The following is a 25,190-nucleotide window of genomic DNA, read 5'->3' as shown; positions in this document are numbered from 1 at the left end:
ACTATACTCTGATATTCCGCGAATCGTCCCTGATTTATAAGTTACAAGACCTGCAATACGTAGTATTTTTTCGCCGCGAAGTTGAGACTCGCCGGAAGGTATACCAGTTTAAAAATCATCATTACTCTGTTATGCGTCCATTCATCTCTCTGGTATTTTGATATATGTCAGAAAAGACATCAATACTTAGTACTTCACTCTGATATTCCGCGAATCGTCCCAGAATTATCAGTTACAAGACCTGAAATACGTAGTATTTTATCGCCGTGAAGCTGAGACTCGCCGGAAGGTATACCTGTTTAAAAATCATCATTACTCTGTTATGCTTCCATTCATCTCGCTGCTTTTTTCATATATGGCAGACAAGACATCAATACCTAGTACTATGCACAGATATTCCGCGAATTGTCCCTGATTTACAAGTTAAAGGACCTACAATACTTAAAATTTTCTCGCCGCGACGCTTTGACTTGACCGACGGTATGACTTTATAATATTCATCATTACTCTGTTATGCGTCCATTCATCGCGCTCTTTTTGTGATATGTGGCAGACAAGACATCAATACGTAGTACCATAGAAAGATAGTCCGCGAATCGTCCCTGATTTATAAGTTACAAGACCTGCAATACGTAGTATTTTCTCGCCGCGAAGCTGAGACTCGCCGGAAAGTATACCTGTTTCAAAATCATCATTACTCTGTTATGCGTCCATTCATCTCGCTGCTTTTTTGATATATGGTAGATATGACATCAATACTTAGTACTTTACTCTGATATTCCGCGAATCGTCCCTGATTTATAAGTTACAAGACCTGCAATACGTAGTATTTTTTCGCCGCGAAGTTGAGACTCGCCGGAAGGTATACCAGTTTAAAAATCATCATTACTCTGTTATGCGTCCATTCATCTCGATGCTTTTTTCATATATGGCAGACAAGACATCAATACTTAGTAATATGCACAGATATTCCGCGAATCGTCCCTGATTAACAAGTTAAAGGACCTACAATACTTAAAAATTTCTCGCCGCGACGCTTTGACTTGACCGACGGTATGACTTTATAATATTCATCATTACTCTGTTATGCGTCCATTCATCGCGCTCTTTTTGTGATATGTGGCAGACAAGACATCAATACGTAGTACCATAGAAAGATAGTCTGCGAGTCGTCCCTGATTTATAAGTTACAAGACCTGCAATACGTAGTATTTTCTCGCCGCGAAGCTGAGACTCGCCGGAAAGTATACCTGTTTAAAAATCATCATTACTCTGTTATGCGTCCATTCATCTCGCTGGTATTTTGAAAATTAAGTTTCTAAGTCACCGATAATTGTGCATCTAAAATAACAATAAAGCATAATATTTCAAATTTAAGTCAATTTTCAGGAACCGTACTCTAGGACAACAATTTTATAATTATTTAAAATAAACCTAAAATTTTCCACTCCGTTTTCAGTAACATAATTTCAACGCATCTACATCTACATCTACAAATTACCCTGCGAACCACCTCTAGGGTGTTTGGCAGGGGGTGATCAATCACCAGCATGCAGCATGCATTTGGACTCCCACATGCACACCACACCGTCCAAGAAACGTCCCGTATAATAACAAACTATACTACTATATGCTGTTGGAAATAGAATATAGAATAGATATTCAGGAACATGCAGTAAGTTTTACATAGGTTAGTAGGCTACACTACAAGTCATGCAATCTATTTACGCGCTCTATTGCTGCCGTTATAATCTCTTATTGATTGTGGAAAAAATGACATTCGGAATCTGTCTGTTCTGCAATCTATCTCTCTTATTTTATTTATATGATCTGATCTTCCGTAGTACGTTGGCGTCCGCAAGATATGGTTAACTTCGTCAGAAAAGACACTGCTCTTGAATTTATCTAAAAGGTTTAGTCTATTTTTCAATCTACGGTCCGACAGAGTTTCCCATTCGAGTTTATCTAAGAGGTCAGTTACACTAACAAGACTATCGTAACGACCTTTCACATACCTGGCAGCTCTTCTTTGCACGCGTTCTAACTCTGTTATTAAGCCTTTTTCATGAGGGTCCCAAACACTGGCAGCGTATTCCAAATGTGGTCTAACGAGGGAAAAGTAGCTAATTTCTCTCACTTTGTCGTCGCACTTTCCTAATATTCTTTTAACAAAACCCATTTTACGCATGAATCAACGCATGGATTTGTATTTTAAATTATGAATAAATTTTTCGAGCATTCCTCTAAAATTTGCGACACAACATTTTTATAAACTTTCCCCAGGAAATGCGATTATATGCAGAGCATTCAACCTGAGAGGAAGTAAAGAAAACCTTTGTAAGAAACAGTTACAAAAAAAATATTACTGCCATGGATCGCGATTTTTCGTATCTGCGGAAATGCGACCATTGCAAACACTCTATTCCAGGAAGATATTAATGCACACACTGGTTAATGGTCACTGAGACACATCACCGTAAATCCTCCCTTATGGGGTTGAAAAAGAGTGGGATTCATTTCCAGGAATCCATTACCTAATGCCCGGAACGTCTACGCCAGGACGAAAGAAGATCCATTAACTGTTGTTCCTATGCACTAGCAAATACGCCCTTTCACCTCATGCAACCCCACCCTCGTAATACCGTCCGGTCCTCATGTATTTCTTCCTATGCTGGTCAAGGACACTTCGAGAATGGGATAGGTGGGGGAGGAGCGGCCTAACGATGAGGGGATTCCTCAGGAGTTCTCTCTCATTGTCAATTTTCAAGCCTTATCTCTGAGCTTTTTGTGCGTCATTCGCCGCCAACTTCTTTACCAAGAGGAGCTCAAGGAACATATTCCCATCGTACACGCCCCATCACAGAAGCACGGTAGGGTCACCACGGGGCGTTTCGCTTACTGCCCCCATGGAGCGATGGAAGGCTAGGGAGAGGCTATTGTTAAAGACGAAGTATGCCTGAAAGAACATACCATTTTCAGGAAAAAGACCCATGGCTAAGATAGCATAACGATCACGGAAATACCCAAAGAAAGTAGAAGTTATCGTATAATGGACCTAAAACAAGAAAATAAGGGACAATTCGCGGAATGTCTGTGTATGGTACCAAGTACTTCTGTCTTCATTTATGTCGAGAAATTACAAGGCATTGTAGGTCCTACATCTAGAATATATGGGACAATTCGCAGAATATACCTATGCAGTAACGGAGTAATGATAAATATTATAAACTAATACCGTCGGTCAAGTTACAGCGTCGCGGCGAGAAATTACTACGTATTGCAGGTCTTGTAACATGTAAATCAGGAACGATTCGCGGAATATCTGTATACAGTACTAAGTATTAATGTCTTGTCTGACATACATCAAAATACCAGAGAGATGAATGGACGTATAATAGAGTAATGATGATTTTTAAACTGGTACACCTTCCGGCGAGTCTCAACTTCGCGGCGAGAAATTACTATGTATTGCAGGTCATGTAACTTAGAAATCAGGGACGATTCGCGGAATATCAGAGTAAAGTACTATGTATTGATGTCTTCTCTGACATATATCAAAAAACCATAGAGATAAATGGACGCATAACAGAGTAATGATGAGTTTTAAACAGGTATACTTTCCGGCGAGTCTCAGCTTCACGGCGAGAAATTACTACGTATTGCAGGCCTTGTAACTCTTAAATCAGGGAGGATTCGCGGAATAACTGTATACAGTACTAAGTACTAATGTCTTCTCTGACATATATCAAAATACCAGAGAGATGAATGGACGCATAACAGAGTAATGATGAGTTTTAAACAGATATACTCTCCGGCGAGTCTCAGCTTCACGGCGAGAAATTACTACGTATTGCAGGCATTGTAACTCTTAAATCAGGGACGATTCACGGAATATCTGTATACAGTACTAAGTATTAATGTCTTGTCTGACATATATCAAAATACCAGAGTGATGAATGGACGCATAACAGAGTAATGATGAGTTTTAAACAGGTATACTTTCCGGCGAGTCTCAGCTTCACGGCGAGAAATTACTACGTATTGCAGGCCTTGTAACTCTGAAATCAGGGACGATTCGCGGAATAACTGTATACAGTACTAAGTATTAATGTATTGTCTGACATATATCAAAATACCAGAGAGATGAATGGACGCATAACAGAGTAATGATGATTTTTAAACAGGTATACCTTCCGGCGAGTCTCAGCTTCGCGGCGAGAAAATACTACGTATTGCAGGTCTTGTAACTTATAAATCAGGGACGATTCGCGGACTATCTTTCTATGTTACTACGTATTGATGTCTTGTCTGCCACATATCAAAAAAGCAGCGAGATGAATGGACGCATAACAGAGTAATGATGAATATTATCAACTCATACCGTCGGTCAAGTCAAAGCGTCGCGGCGAGAAAATATTAAGTATTGTAGGCCCTCTAACTTGTAAATCAGGGACGATTCGCAGAATATCTGTATATAGTACTAAGTATTGATGTCTTTTCTGCCATATATGAAAAAACCAGCGAGATGAATGGACGCATAACAGAGTAATGATGATTTTTAAACTGGTATACCTTCCGGCGAGTCTCAACTTCGCGGCGAGAAATTACTATGTATTGCAGGTCATGTAACTTATAAATCATGGACGATTCGCGGAATATCAGAGTATAGTACTAAGTACTGATGTCTTCTCTGACAAATATCAAAAAACCAAAGAGATGAATGGACGCATAACAGAGTAATGATGAGTTTTAAACAGGTATACTTTCCGGCGAGTCTCAGCTTCACGGCGAGAAATTACTACGTATTGCAGGCCTTGTAACTCTTAAATCAGGGACGATTCGCGGAATATCTGTATACAGTACTAAGAATTAATGTCTTGTCTGACATATATCAAAATACCAGAGAGATAAATGGACGCATAACAGAGTAATGATGAGTTTTAAACAGATATACTTTCCGGCGAGTCTCAGCTTCACGGCGAGAAATTACTACGTATTGCAGGCCTTGTTACTCTTAAATCAGGGACGATTCACGGAATATCTGTATACAGTACTAAGTATTGATGTCTTGTCTGACATATATCAAAATACCAGAGTGATGAATGGACGCATAACAGAGTAATGATGAGTTTTAAACAGGTATACTCTCCGGCGAGTCTCAGCTTTACGGCGAGAAATTACTACGTATTGCAGGCCTTGTAACTCTGAAATCAGGGACGATTAGCGGAATAACTGTATACAGTACTAAGTATTAATGTCTTGTCTGACATATATCAAAATACCAGAGAGATGAATGGACGAATAACAGAGTAATGATGATTTTTAAACAGGTATACCTTCCGGCGAGTCTCAGCTTCGCGGCGAGAAAATACTACGTATTGCAGGTCTTGTAACTTATAAATCAGGGACGATTCGCGCACTATCTTTCTTTGATACTACGTATTGATGTCTTGTCTGCCACATATCAAAAAAGCAGCGAGATGAATGGACGCATAACAGAGTAATGATGAATATTATCAACTCATACCGTCGGTCAAGTCAAAGCGTCGCGGCGAGAAAATATTAAGTATTGTAGGCCCTCTAACTTGTAAATCAGGGACGATTCGCAGAATATCTGTATATAGTACTAAGTATTGATGTCTTTTCTGCCATATATGAAAAAACCAGCGAGATGAATGGACGCATAACAGAGTAATGATGATTTTTAAACTGGTACACCTTCCGGCGAGTCTCAACTTCGCGGCGAGAAATTACTATGTATTGCAGGTCATGTAACTTAGAAATCAGGGACGATTCGCGGAATATCAGAGTAAAGTACTATGTATTGATGTCTTCTCTGACATATATCAAAAAACCAAAGAGATGAATGGACGCATAACAGAGTAATGATGAGTTTTAAACAGGTATACTTTCCGGCGAGTCTCAGCTTCACGGCGAGAAATTACTACGTATTGCAGGCCTTGTAACTCTTAAATCAGAGACGATTCGCGGAATATCTGTATACAGTACTAAGAATTAATGTCTTGTCTGACATATATCAAAATACCAGAGAGATGAATGGACGCATAACAGAGTAATGATGAGTTTTAAACAGATATACTCTCCGGCGAGTCTCAGCTTCACGGCGAGAAATTACTACGTATTGCAGGCATTGTAACTCTTAAATCAGGGACGATTCACGGAATATCTGTATAAAGTACTAAGTATTAATGTCTTGTCTGACATATATCAAAATACCAGAGTGATGAATGGACGCATAACAGAGTAATGATGAGTTTTAAACAGGTATACTTTCCGGCGAGTCTCAGCTTCACGGCGAGAAATTACTACGTATTGCAGGCCTTGTAACTCTGAAATCAGGGACGATTCGCGGAATAACTGTATACAGTACTAAGTATTAATGTCTTGTCTGACATATATCAAAATACCAGAGAGATGAATGGACGCATAACAGAGTAATGATGATTTTTAAACAGGTATACCTTCCGGCGAGTCTCAGCTTCGCGGCGAGAAAATACTACGTATTGCAGGTCTTGTAACTTATAAATCAGGGACGATTCGCGCACTATCTTTCTTTGGTACTACGTATTGATGTCTTGTCTGCCACATATCATAAAAACAGCGAGATGAATGGACGCATAACAGAGTAATGATGAATATTATCAACTCATACCGTCGGTCAAGTCAAAGCGTCGCGGCGAGAAAATATTAAGTATTGTAGGCCCTCTAACTTGTAAATCAGGGACGATTCGCAGAATATCTGTATAAAGTACTAAGTATTGATGTCTTGTCTGCCACATATCATAAAAACAGCGAGATGAATGGACGCATAACAGAGTAATGATGAATATTATCAACTCATACCGTCGGTCAAGTCAAAGCGTCGCGGCGAGAAAATATTAAGTATTGTAGGCCCTCTAACTTGTAAATCAGGGACGATTCGCAGAATATCTGTATATAGTACTAAGTATTGATGTCTTCTCTGACATATATTAAAAAACCAAAGAGATGAATGGACGCATAACAGAGTAATGATGATTTTTAAACAGGTATACCTTCCGGCGAGTCTCAGCTTCGCGGCGAGAAATTACTACGTATTGCAGGTCTTGTAACTTTTAAATCAGGGACGATTCGCGGAATATCTGTATATAGTACCAAGTAATGATGTCTTGTTTGCCATATATAAAAAAACCAGCGATGTCAATGGACGCATTTGTGAGTTATGGTAAATATAGTACAGTGATACCGTGACCTGAGTTTTAAGCTAAATGTTGGCATCACTGCAGATTGTTGGGATAAAACTGTGGGCCAAGGTAACACAAGTTGGTGATGCTAGATAGCTAACGTCAAAAATGTTTTAAAACTTGTGGTGCTTTGGCCTCTGAGCATCGCATTTCCAAAAAAGTCAGTACTTTAAAGTCATTATCATGACTTTCTGTCTTTGGAATTATGTGGTAATACCCGTGTGCTACCCATCCGGTATTTGCTATGAAATTATGTGTTCTCTTTCTTCCACAAGTGCTGTCACTGAATTGGATCTGACTTAATAATTAATATGGAGGAATTCCTTAGCTGTAGGGAAAGAAAGTTTGTTGAGCTAAGGCAACAGTTGGACGATCTCGGCTACCTTCAGCCTCTACCTTTGGATGCCTTACTTTTAGTCGAAAGGCTTGTTAATGACCTACTGCATACCACCGATCGCCTTTCTCACTACAAAGAACAATGGCAAAAATCACAGAAGGTATTTACCGTGTTTTTTTGCTGTCAATATCGAAGTACGTCTTTCGTCCCAAGTTTTACCAATTGTAAAGCGTCCAATATTATTGAGTGATATATGTTGTGTTAATTATTGACTAAATTGTGTCACTTTTGTTTGATGCCATCGCATAGTTGTTATGTTTGATTAAGTTAATTTGTTTTTCAACTGTCTTCAATATCTTTTGGTGGCAACATATCTGGGCATCATTTGTTTCTATTGTTTATGTTCACGTTTTTGTCATTTATAGCGGTTAGTTCCGCCCTATATGTTTAGAAATATAGCTTGAAGTCATCATTGTAGATATAAAGGTTTTTCCTATGTTTTGGGTAAATATCCTTTAATTCTGGTCATCCATTAGTAATTTTTAAATTATTCCATCTGCAGGAATACCAAGATTTTAAGAGTCGTGCCGAGCGTTACGTAGAACTCTACGAAAAAATAAAGCAAGAATGCTGTTACCTGAAGTCAAAACTTTCGTCGCAGATAGAGGATGCTGACAAGGAAGAGCTAAGTCAGTAAAAATATTTTATTCCAACTCTTCATTCTTTTATCGTGACTGTTATCCATTTTCTGCTTAGTACAGGTCATGTTTTTTTCTGATCTTAGAAATGTCTTCATATCAATACTATCTGTAAAAATCTGTAGAAAATTTTGATTGTGAATGATTTTAGGACTGAGGCAGAAAGTATTTTTATTGGAGGACGAAAACTCTAAGTATCGAATCGTTAACCATGAGTACTTATCAAAAATTCGCAATTTGGAGAAGTGCTTATCGGAAAAGAATCATAGAATTTCTCATCTGCAGAGTGAAAATTTGATGGCATCCAAAGCATCTACTGGTATGTTTGTATTTTATCATTTTCTTTGATATTTGTGTCATTTAAAGAAGCAACATTTTTTGCGTGACTGATTAAATTGATGACAAACTCAAATTTCCAGGGATTTACAAGAAGGATAAATACAAAAAACTTCCAAAAGTTGAAATTGTTCACCCTAATCTTCTTAACAGAAAGTTTAAAGATATCAATATAACTACAGAACCGAAGGTAATTATTGATTTTATTTTAATGATGCATGGGTTTGCGTGTTACGGAAGATTGTGGAGATTGATTTAGTGCTATGCAAGGTTGTAGTTGAGTATTTAATCTTGAACTTGAATCATTGTATGGTATTATTAAAATAAGACATTGCAATATTTCCACATAATTCAGAACTCAGTGGAAATATTGCAATGTTTTATTTTAATAATATTAAGAACTTCCACCATATCGTGCCCAACACCATTCAAGATATTGTATGGTAGTTTAAAAGGGTAAATTACTTACCTGTGCATACATAGTTTTGTTGTCCGCAACTACTGACTTAAAAAACTTTTGTCCCTTTTGATAACGTCACATGTCCAGTTTCTGTAATAATATTTTTAGACTTGGTGATATTCAATGTACGGGTATTAGAGTAGTCTATATTTGGGAAAATTGAGACTGTAATAATTGTTTTTACCTTTAAAGTAGTTTGAATTAGGAATGAAAAATCACCCAGAGTCCAGTGGGGTAAAATTCTCACCTGTAAAAATGAAGGTCATGGGTTTGATTCCCATCTGCATAAGTTGCCGTTTTCAAGGGTATAGGTGTTTGTGATAATCCATCATTGTTGATTGTTAAAATCCCCTGATCTAAAGGCCGGCAATCTGCTGTTTTCAGGAGGTCAAGATAAATTTTAAAAATTATAAGAAAATTTTGCTATGATATAAAGTAATTTTTAATTAAATGTTGTTATTTTATGTTAGTTATCGAATGATGGCATACATTGATAGCCAATTGGAAGGAGTAAACCGGAGACTTGTCTCCTAACATTTCAGGGCGTGTGCCCTGTAACTGCCCCATCTGCTATTGCTTTGTCACATCATGAAAAATTATTTATCTGTATTGTTTAAAAATGTTGGCCATATTATAAGTTTTTTTTTTACATGTTATGCCATTGAATTTTACTCTATATGTAGCACTTTCATTCATCGACAATTCAGTATTTTAGCATTGAGATGAATGTGGTGCATATCGGCTAATGTTGACCATAGACAGCTAGGGAAAAGATGCAGTTGAGCCTGCAATCAGTGCCTGGTTTCAGAACCAAAAAATGTTTGAGCCATAAAATATCTTATAGCTTTACATGACAGTCATCCTTGCCATTCTTTATTGCTCAGCTCATTTTTAAATCTCAGACTATGAATACCATATTTACTCGTGTAAACCACGCCCTCGTGTATCCCTATTTTTGGGCCGGCTCGTGAGGAAAATAAAAACTTCCATATGCTCTTTGGGTGCGGTCTACAGTCCAGCCGGCGAGAGTTGTCCGATAGAAGTTCAAAGGGAGGGGCAGAGAACCCTGCGCCAGCACGGTTTGCAGCCAGTTGCTGTCCCCCAACCACACCTCATACCCTCACCCAGTCATACAACATTGTCACATGCATATGAACCACCAAAACAAGCACTTTCTTCAAATCGCCAAAACAATGGATTCTTCCTTTGAATCCCTCACGCTCATTGTCCCTTCCGGCTGCTTTCTTCACGGAACCCTTTTGTTTACATATGACGTGGGTGTTTCCCTTTCTTACCTGGCAACCTTGCCCCCTACCCCGATCTAGACCCTTCTAAATGTCATCGGACAACTCTCGGCGGCCGGTCTGTAATATAGGAACTCGTGATTCTGGCTAAATCGATAAATTTACGTTTCCATGATTAATAAGGTTAAATAATGTTAGAAATGTAATTCCTGTGAAGGTTTCCTTGATTCAATGCTAAACTCTGAAGAAATAAAGGATAAGAATTTGAGGGGAAATGGAATGCCACTTACTTAATGTATTTGGAGGATTCAATGTAAGCCGCACACCCCCATTTTTTTCACCGGCATTACCGGAAAAAATGTGGGCGGCTTCTATGGGTAAATACTATATATTCCTTTCTGATCTGGTGTCTATTCCCTTAACCCTAACTTAACCCTTATGTTTGGTGTCTTAAGTCTCTCTGGCTTGACTATACATAGTAACCATCATTCCTTTGAGGCGATGGGAGAGAACAGACACATCATGATCATAGAATGATGATCATTTCTTTTTGCCTTTGAGTTTCTAATTATGTAATAAATTAATTTGTTTTTTTATATCCAGATTAAAGAAGCGGACTTGATAAATATGAAAAGTGTTGCTGATGCAAGGGCCGATTCTTTGATGAAAGAATTAAGTGATATGAAGAGCAGAAATGAATGCCTTCAAGAAAAAATGAAGTCTTTAAGGAATCAGGTAAAGTATGATTTTGTTGACTTTTCTGTATAGTTTCCTGTGGCTGTGGGAAGTGTATTTGAAATTGGTGTATGAAATTTTTCCATTCCTTTGATGAAATAGGAACAGGATTGCTACAAATAAGTAGCATAACTAGGAATATGCTTTGGGGGGGGTGATGAAGGGTCCTGGTGGAGAGACAGGTTCTTCAGTTTTCATTATATTTATTATATTAGTTATTTAAAGTCAAATACTTGTTGAAGGGGTTTGGGTATACACGTTGCTTAACCCCGCTTTAATAAAGTACATGAAGGTAAATGCAACCACGTTTATTTTGATGCCAAGCGATGCAGATGTCTCTCAATGTACTATGGTCTCTTGTGGGAGGAAGTCCTCCGTTGCTGTCCTGTGAGCGTCTCTCCTGGGACTAGGCTCCGCGTACCCTGGTGGCATTGACCGGGGCCTCTGGGCCCCAAGGCAACAACCCCAGCCAGGTGGCTGTCATTGGTGGAGACAATAAAAGCTTTACCACACCCATTACCTAATTATTAGCTGCATTGCCATAATAACTTGATTTTGTTCCTCTTTGCAGGTTATAGAACAAGAGAAAGAAATTTACTGTTTGAAGCTCAAAAGTGTAACCACTAACTCATTGAAGTTTGCTGAAAATGAGCCAAAAATGTGTTATAAGAATTCATTTATTCATTCAAGCATGGCTAATGACTTCTCTTCATTGGAAAAACAAAATAAAGACTTGAGAGCTCAACTTAAAGGTATGTAAATTATATTCATTTTGGCCATTTTTTATTTCATGTAACCAGGCCGCAACAATTGATAGCCAAGTCAGATAATGCTACTTAATCTGCCATACAATGTAGAGAAGACAGAAGGATTATAAAATCTGTTTTCTTTATTACTTATTGTAAAAAATGATCATACGAAAGAAAGTACTGTGCAACAAAGACCCATTTAAAAAAAAATGAAGGCACAGCTATGCATAGGAAACTGCATGGATTCCTCGCTGCCATGACGCAAATATCGCATCACAGAGATGGGCAGTAGAAATTGGTATAGTCCATTTGCTTTGTCGTGGCTCTTGCAAAGAAATCCTTTATTAAAGCATTAATGGAATTTATTTCAACGGATAGCACCATTTTACAAAATTGAACAAATGAAGAAAGTAACAACATCTAGAACAAAAAAATAATAAAAAATAAATGGATAACAAGTAATTATTACAAAAAAATATGTAAACAATGATCAAATGACTCCAAGCAAATGTTGACCAATTTCTGCGAACACCCCAACTTTTCTTCTGATTGAATCTGGAGATTCATTGAAGAAATCCAAGTGCATAGCAGCAGCACTACCTGTTCTGAGAAGTCGGGAGAGCCCACTGTAATAGGCGTATCACTTAGAAGAGAACTGTAGGGGAAACATGGTCATTGATCCAAGACCCCTTGGCACTGACAAATTAGATAGCAGACAGCTAATTACATTGCTAATTGCATATGTGGTGAGCTGCCCCAGTGCCATCTATTGGTTACTCTTGTGGGCCAAAGCAAAGGGAGTTTACTGTGTATAAACCCCCGCCGAAATCATGGTAAATCTAAGCGTCCTGGTAGCGCAACTGGTAGAGCACCTGGCCGGCAACCAGGAGGTTCTGGGTTCGAGTCCCAGTCAGGCCGCATTTTTACCCTCTGATTTCTGGCTTTTTCCATCTACCACAGCACCGTTGTCCTCGTCCTTTTTCTATTACATGTTCCTATCCCTTTCTTTCCTTACCTGTGAATTTATTTGTATGTTTGCGCTTAAGCCATCGTGTGAATGAATGAAGTAGTATATATATATATATATATACAGCATATCGATGGCTAAGTTCTAACAACAGGTATCTCAAAATTTGGCCTGGCCTTAAACAAACTGTAATAGCATTAAAAAATAAAATTCAAGCAAAAAACAACTCTTTATTGGCAAATATATGCTTCTTTTTAAGTTTTATGAATTTTTGGTTTTTAATTTTAGCGTATAATTAGAAAAAATTAATCTTTTTTTTTTTTGCTCTCATGAAAAGTTGCTACTTTTGAGATAAGTGTTGTTAGAACTTAGCCATTGATGTATGGATTGCAAAGGGGCTTCTAATGCATTGAAATTGTTTTCTTTACTTTATTTTTTGACCAATAACATTTAGCATTTGATATTCCACGTTATATTTCTTATGTTCTTGGCCTCTTGTTTATATGTATTGAAATATGAAATCTCGGGAATTAGATCATTTATGGGAAACATACTTGCCCACATTTTGGAAATTATTTTCCATCTTCAAGGCATATTTTATGAAAAGATGGGAAGTGCAATGAATGCAAAAGCTGGTCAGGTATTAAAAATAAGTTTTACAAAATTATTATAAAAATATTTAGGTATTTTCTTCAATGGCATACAACATCCATGAGTTAAGATATAATATAAACTACAAACACAATACATGCAGGTAATAAAATAAACATATGCTCTACAAACATACAGGTATATGTTAGAATTGAAGTAAAGATACACAGTTTAATGTAGAGCATCAGTTATAAATTCATTAAGATTACAATTACACTTATGCATTAGTGTATGTTTCATTTTAGCGTTAAATTGAGTTAATGAGGAAATGAAACAGATAGCGATAGGAATCTTATTGTACACAGTGTCAAAAACATTACATTGCGAAGATATCAGTAAAAGATTTGAACTTATTTATTTAAAAAATTTTAAAAATTGATCTATTGGTAAAATTGGGCTATTGGATATTATTTGTGCTATAAAATAAATTTTTAATACTTGACCTGCTTTTGTATTAATGTACCTCTCATCTTTTCATATATTTAACCTTGAACATGGGAAATAAATTTGCAAAACATTAGCAGATATTTTTTTATAATGACCTAAACCTCAAGGTTTCATATTTAAAGATATATTTATATGTACATGTTATGTGCATGATTTTCTCTCTACCTTTTCTCTACCCATCAGTGATATAACTAGGATTTATGCTTTGGGGGGCTGGGGGTGCGAGAAGTTTTTGAAAAATGACATGCCTGTTAATACATTCTGCATCATTTTGGCACTTAGTAGCAGGTGCAGTTATTATATGTCAAAATAGGCAATATTTTTTATTTCTCTGTGGCTTTGGGGGATCTATCCCCCAAATCTTGGTGCAGTTTTGTTGTGATCTTCACCTTTAAATGATAAACTTAAGTGTGTACTCTTGTTATGCTACTAAAGGAGTCATTTTCCTGAATACTAAATTTCATATTCAAATAAATTTTAGTTTTTTCCTACATTTATTGATTTTTCATGTTAATGATGTGTTGTTCTAACCAGTATAATGTGCATGGCTAGGTAGTTGTCCTGCTATAAATTGTTTGCACATTGTCTGGCTGAATGGTTTGAGGTTGGTTTTGCATGTAATCATAAATTACCTAACTCCCTTATTTATTTGTTCTTTTCATCAGAGGCTCTGGACAAACAACACGAAGCCATGGAACAGGCTGTGAAACTGGCAGATCGGAATAAGGATTTAGAAAAGGAATTGCATGATATAGATCGTATGGCCCTCGCTGTTGAGTCTGAGTGCCAGGTCTCCCTGAAAGAGAAAGGAGAAAGGTTATCGAAAATTCAGGTTTGTATATTGGTTGGAGAATTATAGCATTTATTTGAATCCTCTCATCGTATCAATCTTCATATGAATGTCATCATCAACAGTTATCAATCCTAAGATTGCTTTGATGCAGCTCTCTTCTCATTTCTCCATTCAACAAAACTTTCACATAATTTTTCTGCTTTACATCCTTTGTCATGTGCTCCATGTATTTCATGCAAGACCAACCTGTGCCATTCTTCCCATCCACTTCTCCTTCAACGATAATTTTCATTATTCCAATCAAGTTTTGTGAAATGGTGAAGAAAATTGTCCCATCTTCTACCCAAGGTTTTTAAAAGACTTCTCTCCTACTGTTCTTAGATCTTCCTCATTATGTACTCACACGATCTATCCATTCGGTCTTCATCATTTTGCCAAACAGATTTGCTGGAAAATTATGAAATTTGGGGAATTTCATTGTGTCTAAAAACTCCAATGGAGCCCAATCAAGAGGAGATGCAAAGCAGCAAACACAAGGACTCCATCTAGTGGAGCATCTTCACATATAGACATTGGTTACTTAAAAATAGTGGAGAGACTGATGTTAAACTATATGCCCACTCATTATTTCATTCCTTTTTTAACATGATTGAATTAATTAGAGATGGGTCGAATAGCAGATTTCTCGAACTCGAATATCGAATTCGAATGGTAAATCATAGTTCGAATACTCGAATATCTCAATTTTTGAATACCTCAAATAATATAAATGCATAAAGCATATTAAATGTTGTTCATCTATTTCACTTAATATATATATAAGTAAATAGGTATATACCAAATACATTTTTAAAATCAACTTTTTATTTCAAATTTAATGCAATAATTGGCATCAATAACATCATTAAAAACCATAATTAAAAATAATATTATAACGAAGAATTATTAAAAATTAGAGATGGGTGAATATCAGATTTCTCGAACTTGAATATCAAATACGAATAGTAAATCATAGCTCGAATACTAGCGGTCCCGAGGTATAATTTTCCGGCATCCATCGTTTGACGAAAATGAAATGAAAAACATGCAATGTGTCATTTATGGATAATAACGACAGGCGCATAGTTTGAATTTTCCCCACAAGATGAAACTACCATAGGGAGAATCTCAATGCCGTGGGATAGTAACATGAGCACATTTCCCAAGATCCGCTATCCCCCTCCAGTCAGCCTCCCCTCCCCTCTCTAAACTTTCCTTTTCTCCAAAATCAAGCAAGAGATTCCAGCTCGTGCATGGATCGTATTAGGAAGACCTTAGCTTCGAAAGAAAATATCAGGTTACACAAGAACAAAAGTAACCTTTTTTCACGCCTCACCCTTTCTCGCCCGCTGACCTTTTTCATCTTACCCCCTTCAAAGTTCCCCATTTCTGGAGGTCAACTGTAGCATGAGTCACCTAATAGCCCAAAAGGTGTCTAACAATGAGTTTCGTCAGTTGGCATTATTACTTTATTAGACTGAAATATTAGTAATGTGCACGTCATTTAAAAAAAGAATGAGACCAAACAAGACATATTTATAAAGTTATTTAAACATTTTAAGCAAGGAAATAGTTGGAAAAATGCAATGGAGACTTAAATTTCTGCCTCCACCCACAGTACACCCATGCCTCGCCTAGTGCAATATCAATACAGTGCAAATTCGTTCCTCAGGGAAACATCTCAATGCTGTGTAGCCTAATCAAATACCTTTAACGCTCTCTTGATAAAATGTGAACTTGCGCCAAGTAAACACGAAATTGCTATCATTTTACGCAAATTAATAGTATTGCTTGCCTCCAATCTTCTTCTTTGTTTATATATTAATCAAAATCCATTGTTGCTCAATGGCCTAAAGCATTACTCATCATGCAGTCCAGATAGCTGGCCTACCAAAGTCACTTATCTTGCCTCCTTAAAAGAATGACATTAGTGAATTTAGATCATTAATTAAGCGTGGAGCTAGTGGAAATGAAATTTTTGAAAGCAATACTGTTTAAGACGTAATTTTTGCCATCGTAGGTTATTGGGCGAATTGACTTCAACATAGAGGGTCTACGCCTCAAGCCTTCAAGGCCATCGGTATTCTCGGGGAAGAAATGGAGCGGTGCCCGAGTTCCGTATGAATAGCATCAACACGTAGAACGGTCCACTATAGAGTCTCAAACACAATGGCTTCATTCCCTCCCAGCAGTTGTAGGCCCTCTGCATCTCAGGAATACAGTGCAGCAGTTGCCCAGTGGTAGATGATTTCGATAGAGTCATACGAAGTACATACCAAGAGAGCAATGACAAAAAATAGGAATGCGGGTAGAAAAATCAAGAAGCTATCACGAAAAAGCATGAACCTAGAAGAGAAATTTAAAGTGATCAATTGTTGTGAAAATGGAGAGCGTCAAAGCGTTATTGCGCATTTATATGTTTAAACATTTTATGTTATGTTTTATTTTATGTTTATGATGGGTCTAATAGCAGATTTCTCTAACTCGAATATTAAATCATACCTCGAATATCTCAAATTTGGAATGCATCAAATACTAGAATTGCGCAAAGCTTACAAATCGTTCATTTTCGGATTTTCCCCCTGATCATTTTCAGTTCCTCACGTCGAATGATATCTGTTCACCACTCTTTTCCGCGAATTTGATGTAGTTCGTCAACTTGCCTAAAATGGCACTGCATGCACTAAAAGACTTAGAGTCCTGTACGTTGTTTCCGAGTCAACTACCAACGACGCACGTGCAACAGTGTATGGCTCGAAATTCAAAGTATTCGAGGTCATACTTTTACCATAATTATTAGAGATCTCGAATATCAAATACTTTTTAGTTTTCGAGTGTTTGCGGATACTATTCGCACATCTCTAGAATTAATGAATCTTCACACACAGATTTTCCATCGCCTCCCAGACCACAGCTTTCTTGTCCTGTTTGGTGTGACCCCTATAATGGAAGAGTGGTTAAAAAGTTTGTTCCTGGTGTCCCAATGAGGGAATTGTTAGGGACTGTCAAAAGAAGATCTCCTGCTCACTATCCTCAAATATTAGTCTTTGGAGATCCTTGTGTTGTTAGTTAGACTTAAATCTGACCAAAGTGGAATGACCTTGCCATTAAAATGCTCTAATCACCTGTAACTCCTCGGTTGTCCTCTGGTGCATTTTTTATGATTCAGTACCCCTACCTGGGGAGTGATTTATTCTCATAATACTCTTAGTGGAAAAATGTTCTCCTAATCAACTCCAGTGAAAAAATCTATTGATGGTCACAGGGTCCTTGATATTTCTCAATGGTCATAGCTAATTACCGTATTTCTCCGAATATAGTCCCCCCCCCTAATTTTGAGGCTTCAGTTTCGGGAAAAGTTAAAAAAATGCATTTGAATATTGTCCCCCCTTTACCTTACCTTGGGCATTTTTCGAAAAAAAAGGGGGACTATATTCAGACATATTTGGTATTCTAGTGACTGTTAATGGCCTCTTTAGTTTTGGCCAAGTATATATTACATAGGCTCTAATATCTATTTTTGGAAGTAGCTATGTTTCAATTGCTATTTTTTCAGTGGTTAATAGAATAGAGTCATAGAATTTCTCAAATTTATAAAGGCAATAATTTTATAACTATCTGTAGGAAAGGCTGGAATCGAGCATAGTTAGAATACACACTCTGGAGCAAGAAATTTTGGAATTGAAGCACAAGAATGCTGATCTGAAGCAGCAGTTAGATAACAATAACAAAGGGAAGAGAAGCAGCCAGAATAATGCAGAGGTAGTTTTAGAGGAAAAGAAGAAGGAAGTCACGAAGTTGAATGAAAATGGTGTGTATCTGACAATATATCATTTGAACTTCATCTACCTTATGTGTTACTTGCTTTAATTTCATTATGAATTAAAAGAAATGGGTAACTAGATTTTTCTGATTAAAAATACACTTTAAAAGTGCTATTTCTTTTCATTCACTATCCCACTATTTATTTTTTCCTTGTATTTTTTAGATAAATGCTAAATGCTCTGTTGTTAACTTCAATTATTATGTAAATATAATCTTAATTACAGTGAAAGACCTCACAGAAAAAGTTGACCATCTCACACATACCATTCGGGGCCAGAAACAGAGAATACTTGAATTAGAAGGTAAACTTTTGGAAAATGCTAGTGCATGGAAGAAAGATAGAGGCCAAGTCAGCTCTGGTAGAAGTGGAGATTATCAGGAAAGGTAAAATCCTTATTTTGTTTACTCAGCTTCATACAGTATAAAAAAGTGATCTCAAACAATTGAATTACAAACAAGCAATTCTCCATAGAAAATGCTGAAATTTTAATTTTTAGGCAAGCATGCTTTTTTTTGGTGTCCTCATGAAATCTATGGCTGAAAATAATTTTCTATTATATTTGACATGACGCAGAAAAATGCTATATGTAATCATTCAGTTCACGTTTGGGATGCTAAATTTTTCACCTGAATATTCCGTAGTGTCATTTTTTGTAAATTCCCTAGCCAATGGTATTTATTAGAGTTAGATGTTTAGATTTTAATTTTTACCTAATCCAATTACATACATTGGTAAAATAACACTGGTGTTCATTATAAAAAAAACATTATTAACATACTCCCTGCCATGCTCCATCATATGGTGTTTCGCATGACTTCAAACGCTATTTAGTGAGACACTGGTGTCTCATTATACTGCTGAATAAAATGCTTGGCACAAATGTGGTAATAATTGTTCTGAGGCCTGGCAGTTAACTTGTTCATTCTTTGAATGATACGTACTTATTGTGTCACTAAAAATATTTGCATTATATTATGCATGCATTTGTGATGAGAATATCCCACTAGCTTTACTTGGTGCCATTACTGCGCTCTAGAAGCTTTTGGTGATAAAAATAATTTACAGTGCAACCTCGATATAACGACACCCCACGGTGCACTAAGAAACACTCGCTATAGCGAATTGTCGCTTTACCGGAGGTGGAGCAAGTAATAGCCAATATACCTCTTGCGAACAGATATACAGGAACAGGAGTGGTGCGGCGACAGATAAACATCTATCCGATAAACGTAAGCATAAATCCAGACGAAAGGCGATGTTTTTTTGCATCACTAAATTTCCTTACTCAAATAACGACTAACTATTCAAACAATTTATAAGCGCCGCACTGAATAAAAATCATGCAAAGCATTGTTTCTTCAATCATTATATTTATCGAACGACAGTTTACCACATAAATTTGAGACTGAGCACTCCATTAACTTCATTTCTAACAGATCGTTAGCAATTACAGAGGTTAAGGAGTCTTGATGAAAGTCTTCCGGCGGTGAAGCCCTCGCTATGGCGAGAGCCAACACCGAATGGGTCTCGTAAAAACGAATTTTTTAACACGCTTATTATAGGGTCAATTGACCGTGCATCGGCTATCTCTCGTAATAGCGGGAGTGTCGCTATAGCCCGTACTTGCTTTAACGAGGTTCCACTGTATTTCACATTTACTGGTTGCCCCAAGTACATGTGTTGTAATAAATAAAATAATGTTGTAGATTATTTCTTTACCCTCAAGGAGCAGAGCTTCTCCTACTGAATCATCTTCCTCTAATAAAGCCCAATCAACTGAGGAAGCCCGCATTAAGTTTACAGGTGCATACACCAGTCCAGAGGTGAGATTAGTATATGTAATATATTTTTGGTATAACAGTATATTATTGTTGAAGTGCGTATTTTGTATTTTCAGAATTCATCAGAATTTTCAAGCATAATAAGTATCAGATCCCATCAATTCTTAGCCATGCTAGTGTGGCAGTCTGATGTACACACATAGTTTTAATGTTACTGGGTGCATATATCACGCTAAAATGTATTTCAAGTTCTTTTATGGTCATGAAAGGAATGACAGATTTTGCTCTGAGGGGAAGTAGGTATGTCTTCGAAGCTTTGCTTACTAATAAAGTCAGCAGTTGATGAGATCAGCATTTTTTTTTAGCATAAACATTTGTCACATAAGAGATTTTGACAATTAATATCACGGAAAAGTTACTGTTAATGAATCCAAATGATGGTCCAGGCGATATACACATTGCTTCATAATCATGGCCATGTACATGCACACAACTTTTTCAGTACGATCTGATGAAGCCATACATGTATGCCAACACACCTTTCAGAAACGAAGCCATATGTGCCAGCACACCTTTCAGAAATTTTCATATTGCGTCTGTTATGTATGTATATCAGCTGAGTACTGTCTGTAAAAAAAAGTAGACACCCGTGTATGAATAGTTATGGAAACTACAAAGTATATGAGTGACTATTTATTTCTATGTTTGATCGTACACTTTTAAAAATCCTCTTCTCTATAGTATTCTGCTTAATTTTTGTCAAAAATGCACCCATTTTGTTCTGGTATAAATATTTGTTTCCTGCAAACAGGAATGGATCTAGCTTCAATTCATCAAAACTAGAAGTAATTGAAACAAAAACTATGGAAATATCTAACAAGATCTTAAAGTTAGGCAGTAGATTTGAAGTGCAAAAAACTGGTACTTTTTTTGAGAAAAAATTGTGCAAAGGAAATGCTATGGGTCTGAGGATTAATTGAAGTGTATGATCAATTGTAGGAATGCTTATGCTTTTTGTTGCTTTGAAATTTGTTGTGTCATTTAGGCAACAGAGCTCCTCAAACTCTGTGTGTTGCTTTTTTTAAAGGATAATTATCTTCTGAGATTAGCTCTTGTATATGACCACAAATATTATTTCAAGGCATGCACTGAGGCATTATATCTCAAGTGAGACTAATTTCTATGATTTCTCTATCCAATTTTTGAGTATTTGATCTGGGAAATAATATCACTTATTAATCACTTGCAGGACTATTTTAAAGCTGTTTAATTAGGTAATGTGCTAAACAGTCCTCTTTATGAATCTTAAATAATCTCTTCATACCATTCTGTAAAGGCATATGAATATCAGTGATAATTTTTGCTTAAGATAAATGATTGCTCTGCCATTGAGGTGAATATTCACTGCTATTATGTACGTAACTCTTAAAGCGCATTACATACTGAGGCCATGATGCATTTTTATCTTTTTTTAAGTAACGAAACGAAAGTACTTTCATTTTTTCTATTTCTGGTATCTTTAATTTTATTCGTTCATCAATCAATTATTATTGAATGTCCAAAATTTCATTGCACAGAGGAAATTTGAAAATTCAAGCTGTTCATGTTGTCGAGAAACATCTAGTGAATCTCTGTGTGACTCTGGTTGCATGAAAGTTACATTGAAAATAACTGCTGGTGATGTTGAAGATAAATATCCAAGCACTGATTCATCTGCAAAAAGTGGAGAAGATCAGGTTTGGAATGATTGCTTTGATTTTATGATGGAATGTAGATTTCTTTTAACCTTCAAAATTATTTGTATTTTTATCTATGATAATTTATCTTTCAGTAGATAGTTCTTTTATAAAAAGTTGTAGAAGTATATATAGCAAAAATGAAGTCTAATTGGTAGGTGATCAAAAGATGTGATAAAATATTTCAAAATTATAGTTTCAGGCTGTATATAGATCTCAATAATTGAGCAAAAATTATGAGTGGGGAAATACTCTCACCTTTTTTTAAATGCTTTTTCTGCATTTGCTTTGTCTGTTTGTTTCTTTCACCGATGGAATCTTGTAATTTATTTTTTACCCACTTCCCCCCCATTGTGGGAATTACTTTCAACAAGTGGGAATGAAGCACTATTATAATAGGGTAGTTTCCTTCATCAAAGAAAACGAAAGGCATTGATTACGATTCGTTACCCACCATTAGTGTATTCATAATACACAAATCATTTGGTTTTTGAAATACCGGTTTAGACGAATGGCAAGGATCAAATTTTATCCTCATTTGAAAAAGGCCAGATTGGTGCCCAAGCGATTCCACTCCGCATGACGTCACAGGGACCTATTTTCTACACGAGAGGATAGGAGTTATACATCGTCTGAGGTTACCAATGCATGCATGAGGCACAGAGCTCAGGGAAACATGTCTTAATAATCACCTATTAAAACTGGCTAAGTTCGGAAAGTTTTCTTCGTTTGATAAGGTATTAATAAACCTTTTTTAAGCCAAGCGCTACCATGCAGCAAGGTACTCAGCTATCCGCTAGCATCCTGCGACGTATCAGCGCTAAGCCTCGCCTCAAGGTCACCTCACCGGGCGGGAGGGGGAACCAGAAATACGACGTACGGAGATATTTCCCGGCATTCATACTTAAGCGTCGCATTTTCGCGCACTTGAAAATTTTCACTTTTCATTTAATCGCGAAAAATAGATGTTGTCATTTAAAAATCTAAAAGCGTGAAATACGTACTCCAGGAGTAATAATCTTTCGATTAAAGCAATAAAAAAATAATAGGAAACCACCCTATTAAAACTAAAAAAGTGGGAATGAAGTTTGCACCCTAGCTTGTTTCAGAAGACAGTGAAATATTCAATAATCAGGCATTTGAAATTTTGTTCTATTGTGCTCTAAGGTATGAGTATTAGGCACTTGTTTGTTTTATTTATCTTAACCATATTCCAAGAGTGGGACGGAGTTGGATTTTAGTTAGGATCCAGTAACGATTACGAGTTAAGAACTTGCTTAAGGTGTTTCTTGATTGAAGCTTTCGCGGCTCATGGTGATTAAAAAAGAGTGACATATGGGTGTATGCTGCGTGTCGTAGTGGAGATTGCCCCGATTTTTCGCGACCGACTGCTGGTCACTTCTTCAACAGAATGATGCTGGGATTTGGTTTTTGCTGCATTTTTATTTCAGGTGGGAGGGGTGGGCAGAGGGTGTGAGGAGTGAGAGCTGGAGGGGGAAGATGACGAAATATAGCAGATGACTGGGTTCCAAGTACTGCTGATTCTCAATCCGGTATCTCTGTTATAGTTGTTCTTGTTCTTCTTTATTTCTATAGCTTTGCGGATGAGTCAGGCTTTAAACTGTTTTACCCTCGCGATGACTCTTGATTTTTCGAAGTGGATCGCATGTCCGGTGGCTTGGTGCTCCGCTACGGCTGACTTTGAAGAGTAACCATTAAACCAAATCTAGGCATCATTCCCTTGAGGAAGTGATCAGCAGTCGGTCGCGAAACGTCGGGGCAATCTCCACTACGACATGCGGCATACACCTGTATGTCACTCTTTTTCAATTGCTTAAGGTGTTTAATGTATGTCTCAATATGAATTAAGAGCGCATATTGTCTTCAACTTAAGAGTCGCAAGAATAAGCTAGTTTAGTGTTGGATTCACATAATCTTATGCTAACTTAGTGACTATGTTACTGGCATTGTCAAACATTCCTTCACAGTCATCTCCTCTGAGGAAAAATGTAAATATTAGTGAGACCTTATGTGGGAAAATTAGGTGAGTACTATGCAGACTTGGAAGATATACCCTTCCTATGTCCCTGAAGCAATTTTTCTGGAGCATCAATTACAAACTTGGTTATGGTAGATATGCACTTGTGGTGGAATTTTGCTGTGAAAATCTTGGGGTTAGGGGTGATAGAATACTAAAAAAGGAATATTTTGAGTATCTACTCTAATCTAGATTAATATACTTGAGGATCTCGAAGCAAAGGTATATTCGCTGTACAGTCCAAAGGTAATTTGACATTCTTCAAGATTACTCTCCTGTGTGGGTTTGGGAACAATTAATTAAAGCATTCATGATAAATTTGTTGAGGGTGAGAGTAATTCACAAATCTCAATGCTCTGAAAGGTGGGGAAAGCTAATGTTGCCCACTAATATCTCTGGTTCTTTGCACCAATAAGGCAATGCAGCTTTAAAAATAAGTCATAGATAAGAATAAATGTATAGCTGTATGAATTATATTTTTGGTGTAAAATGATGAATTTAGAATGTTGTAGAGAATCCTTATAAAAATGCTGCATGAGCCAGATGAGGGAAAATGTTTGGTTAAGTGTATTACTAATAGGTTATTAAGTTTCTTGATGGTAATATGTATCAGGGAACTGTGTATGCATTACCTCTGACAAATCATGAAGGCTATCAAAGTGATTACTGAGACAGAAAGTAAAGAAATAGGTATTCGCAGAAAAGGAGTGTGGTTATTAGAGTGCATATTTTCTCACTTTTGTGAAACTGTATCATAAAAATCTGTACCAATTAAAACTGCTAAATTCCAATTCTTACATCATAAGTATATATCATTGACATATGTATTATCATTTATTTAAATTAGAGATGTGCGAATAGTATCCGCGAATACTCGAATACCTCGAATATTAGAAAGTATTCGATATTCGAGGTTTCGAATAGTTATGCGAAAAGTACCGCCTCGAATACTTTGAATTTCGCGTCATACACTGTCGCACGCACGTCGTTGGTAGTTGACTCGGAAAAATGAAGAGAACTCTAGTCGTTTAGTGCTCGCAGCGCCGTTTTACGCAAGTTGACGAATTACATCAAATTCGTGGATTTTAGCGGTGAAAAGAGTTCGACCG

The 25,190-nt window shown here is 36.8% G+C and overlaps 1 protein-coding gene across 3 annotated transcripts in view; it reads left to right on the top strand.

Annotated features, from left to right (window-relative positions):
* Positions 1 to 25,190, top strand: part of LOC124162957 (centrosomal protein of 135 kDa-like) — a 48,016-nt gene that overhangs the window by 2,914 nt on the left and 19,912 nt on the right. For 2 of the 3 annotated variants that reach the window (XM_046539734.1, XM_046539736.1), the window contains exons 2-13: positions 7,327 to 7,404; positions 7,520 to 7,741; positions 8,144 to 8,270; positions 8,431 to 8,598; positions 8,699 to 8,805; positions 10,923 to 11,054; positions 11,626 to 11,806; positions 14,534 to 14,700; positions 18,325 to 18,511; positions 18,750 to 18,909; positions 20,253 to 20,349; positions 21,885 to 22,043. In XM_046539734.1, coding sequence (XP_046395690.1) covers positions 7,556 to 7,741; positions 8,144 to 8,270; positions 8,431 to 8,598; positions 8,699 to 8,805; positions 10,923 to 11,054; positions 11,626 to 11,806; positions 14,534 to 14,700; positions 18,325 to 18,511; positions 18,750 to 18,909; positions 20,253 to 20,349; positions 21,885 to 22,043 — 1,671 coding nt within the window. In that variant the 5' untranslated portion in view covers positions 7,327 to 7,404; positions 7,520 to 7,555. The remainder of the gene's footprint in view (positions 1 to 7,326; positions 7,405 to 7,519; positions 7,742 to 8,143; positions 8,271 to 8,430; positions 8,599 to 8,698; positions 8,806 to 10,922; positions 11,055 to 11,625; positions 11,807 to 14,533; positions 14,701 to 18,324; positions 18,512 to 18,749; positions 18,910 to 20,252; positions 20,350 to 21,884; positions 22,044 to 25,190) is intronic. The other variant, XM_046539735.1, reaches the window with a different exon arrangement.

The sequence above is a fragment of the Ischnura elegans genome, chromosome 7 (assembly GCF_921293095.1).
Source record: "Ischnura elegans chromosome 7, ioIscEleg1.1, whole genome shotgun sequence".
Lineage (NCBI taxonomy): Eukaryota > Metazoa > Arthropoda > Insecta > Odonata > Coenagrionidae > Ischnura > Ischnura elegans.
Note: the sequence above shows the minus strand (reverse complement) of the source record. Positions and strands in the feature narration are given on the sequence as shown.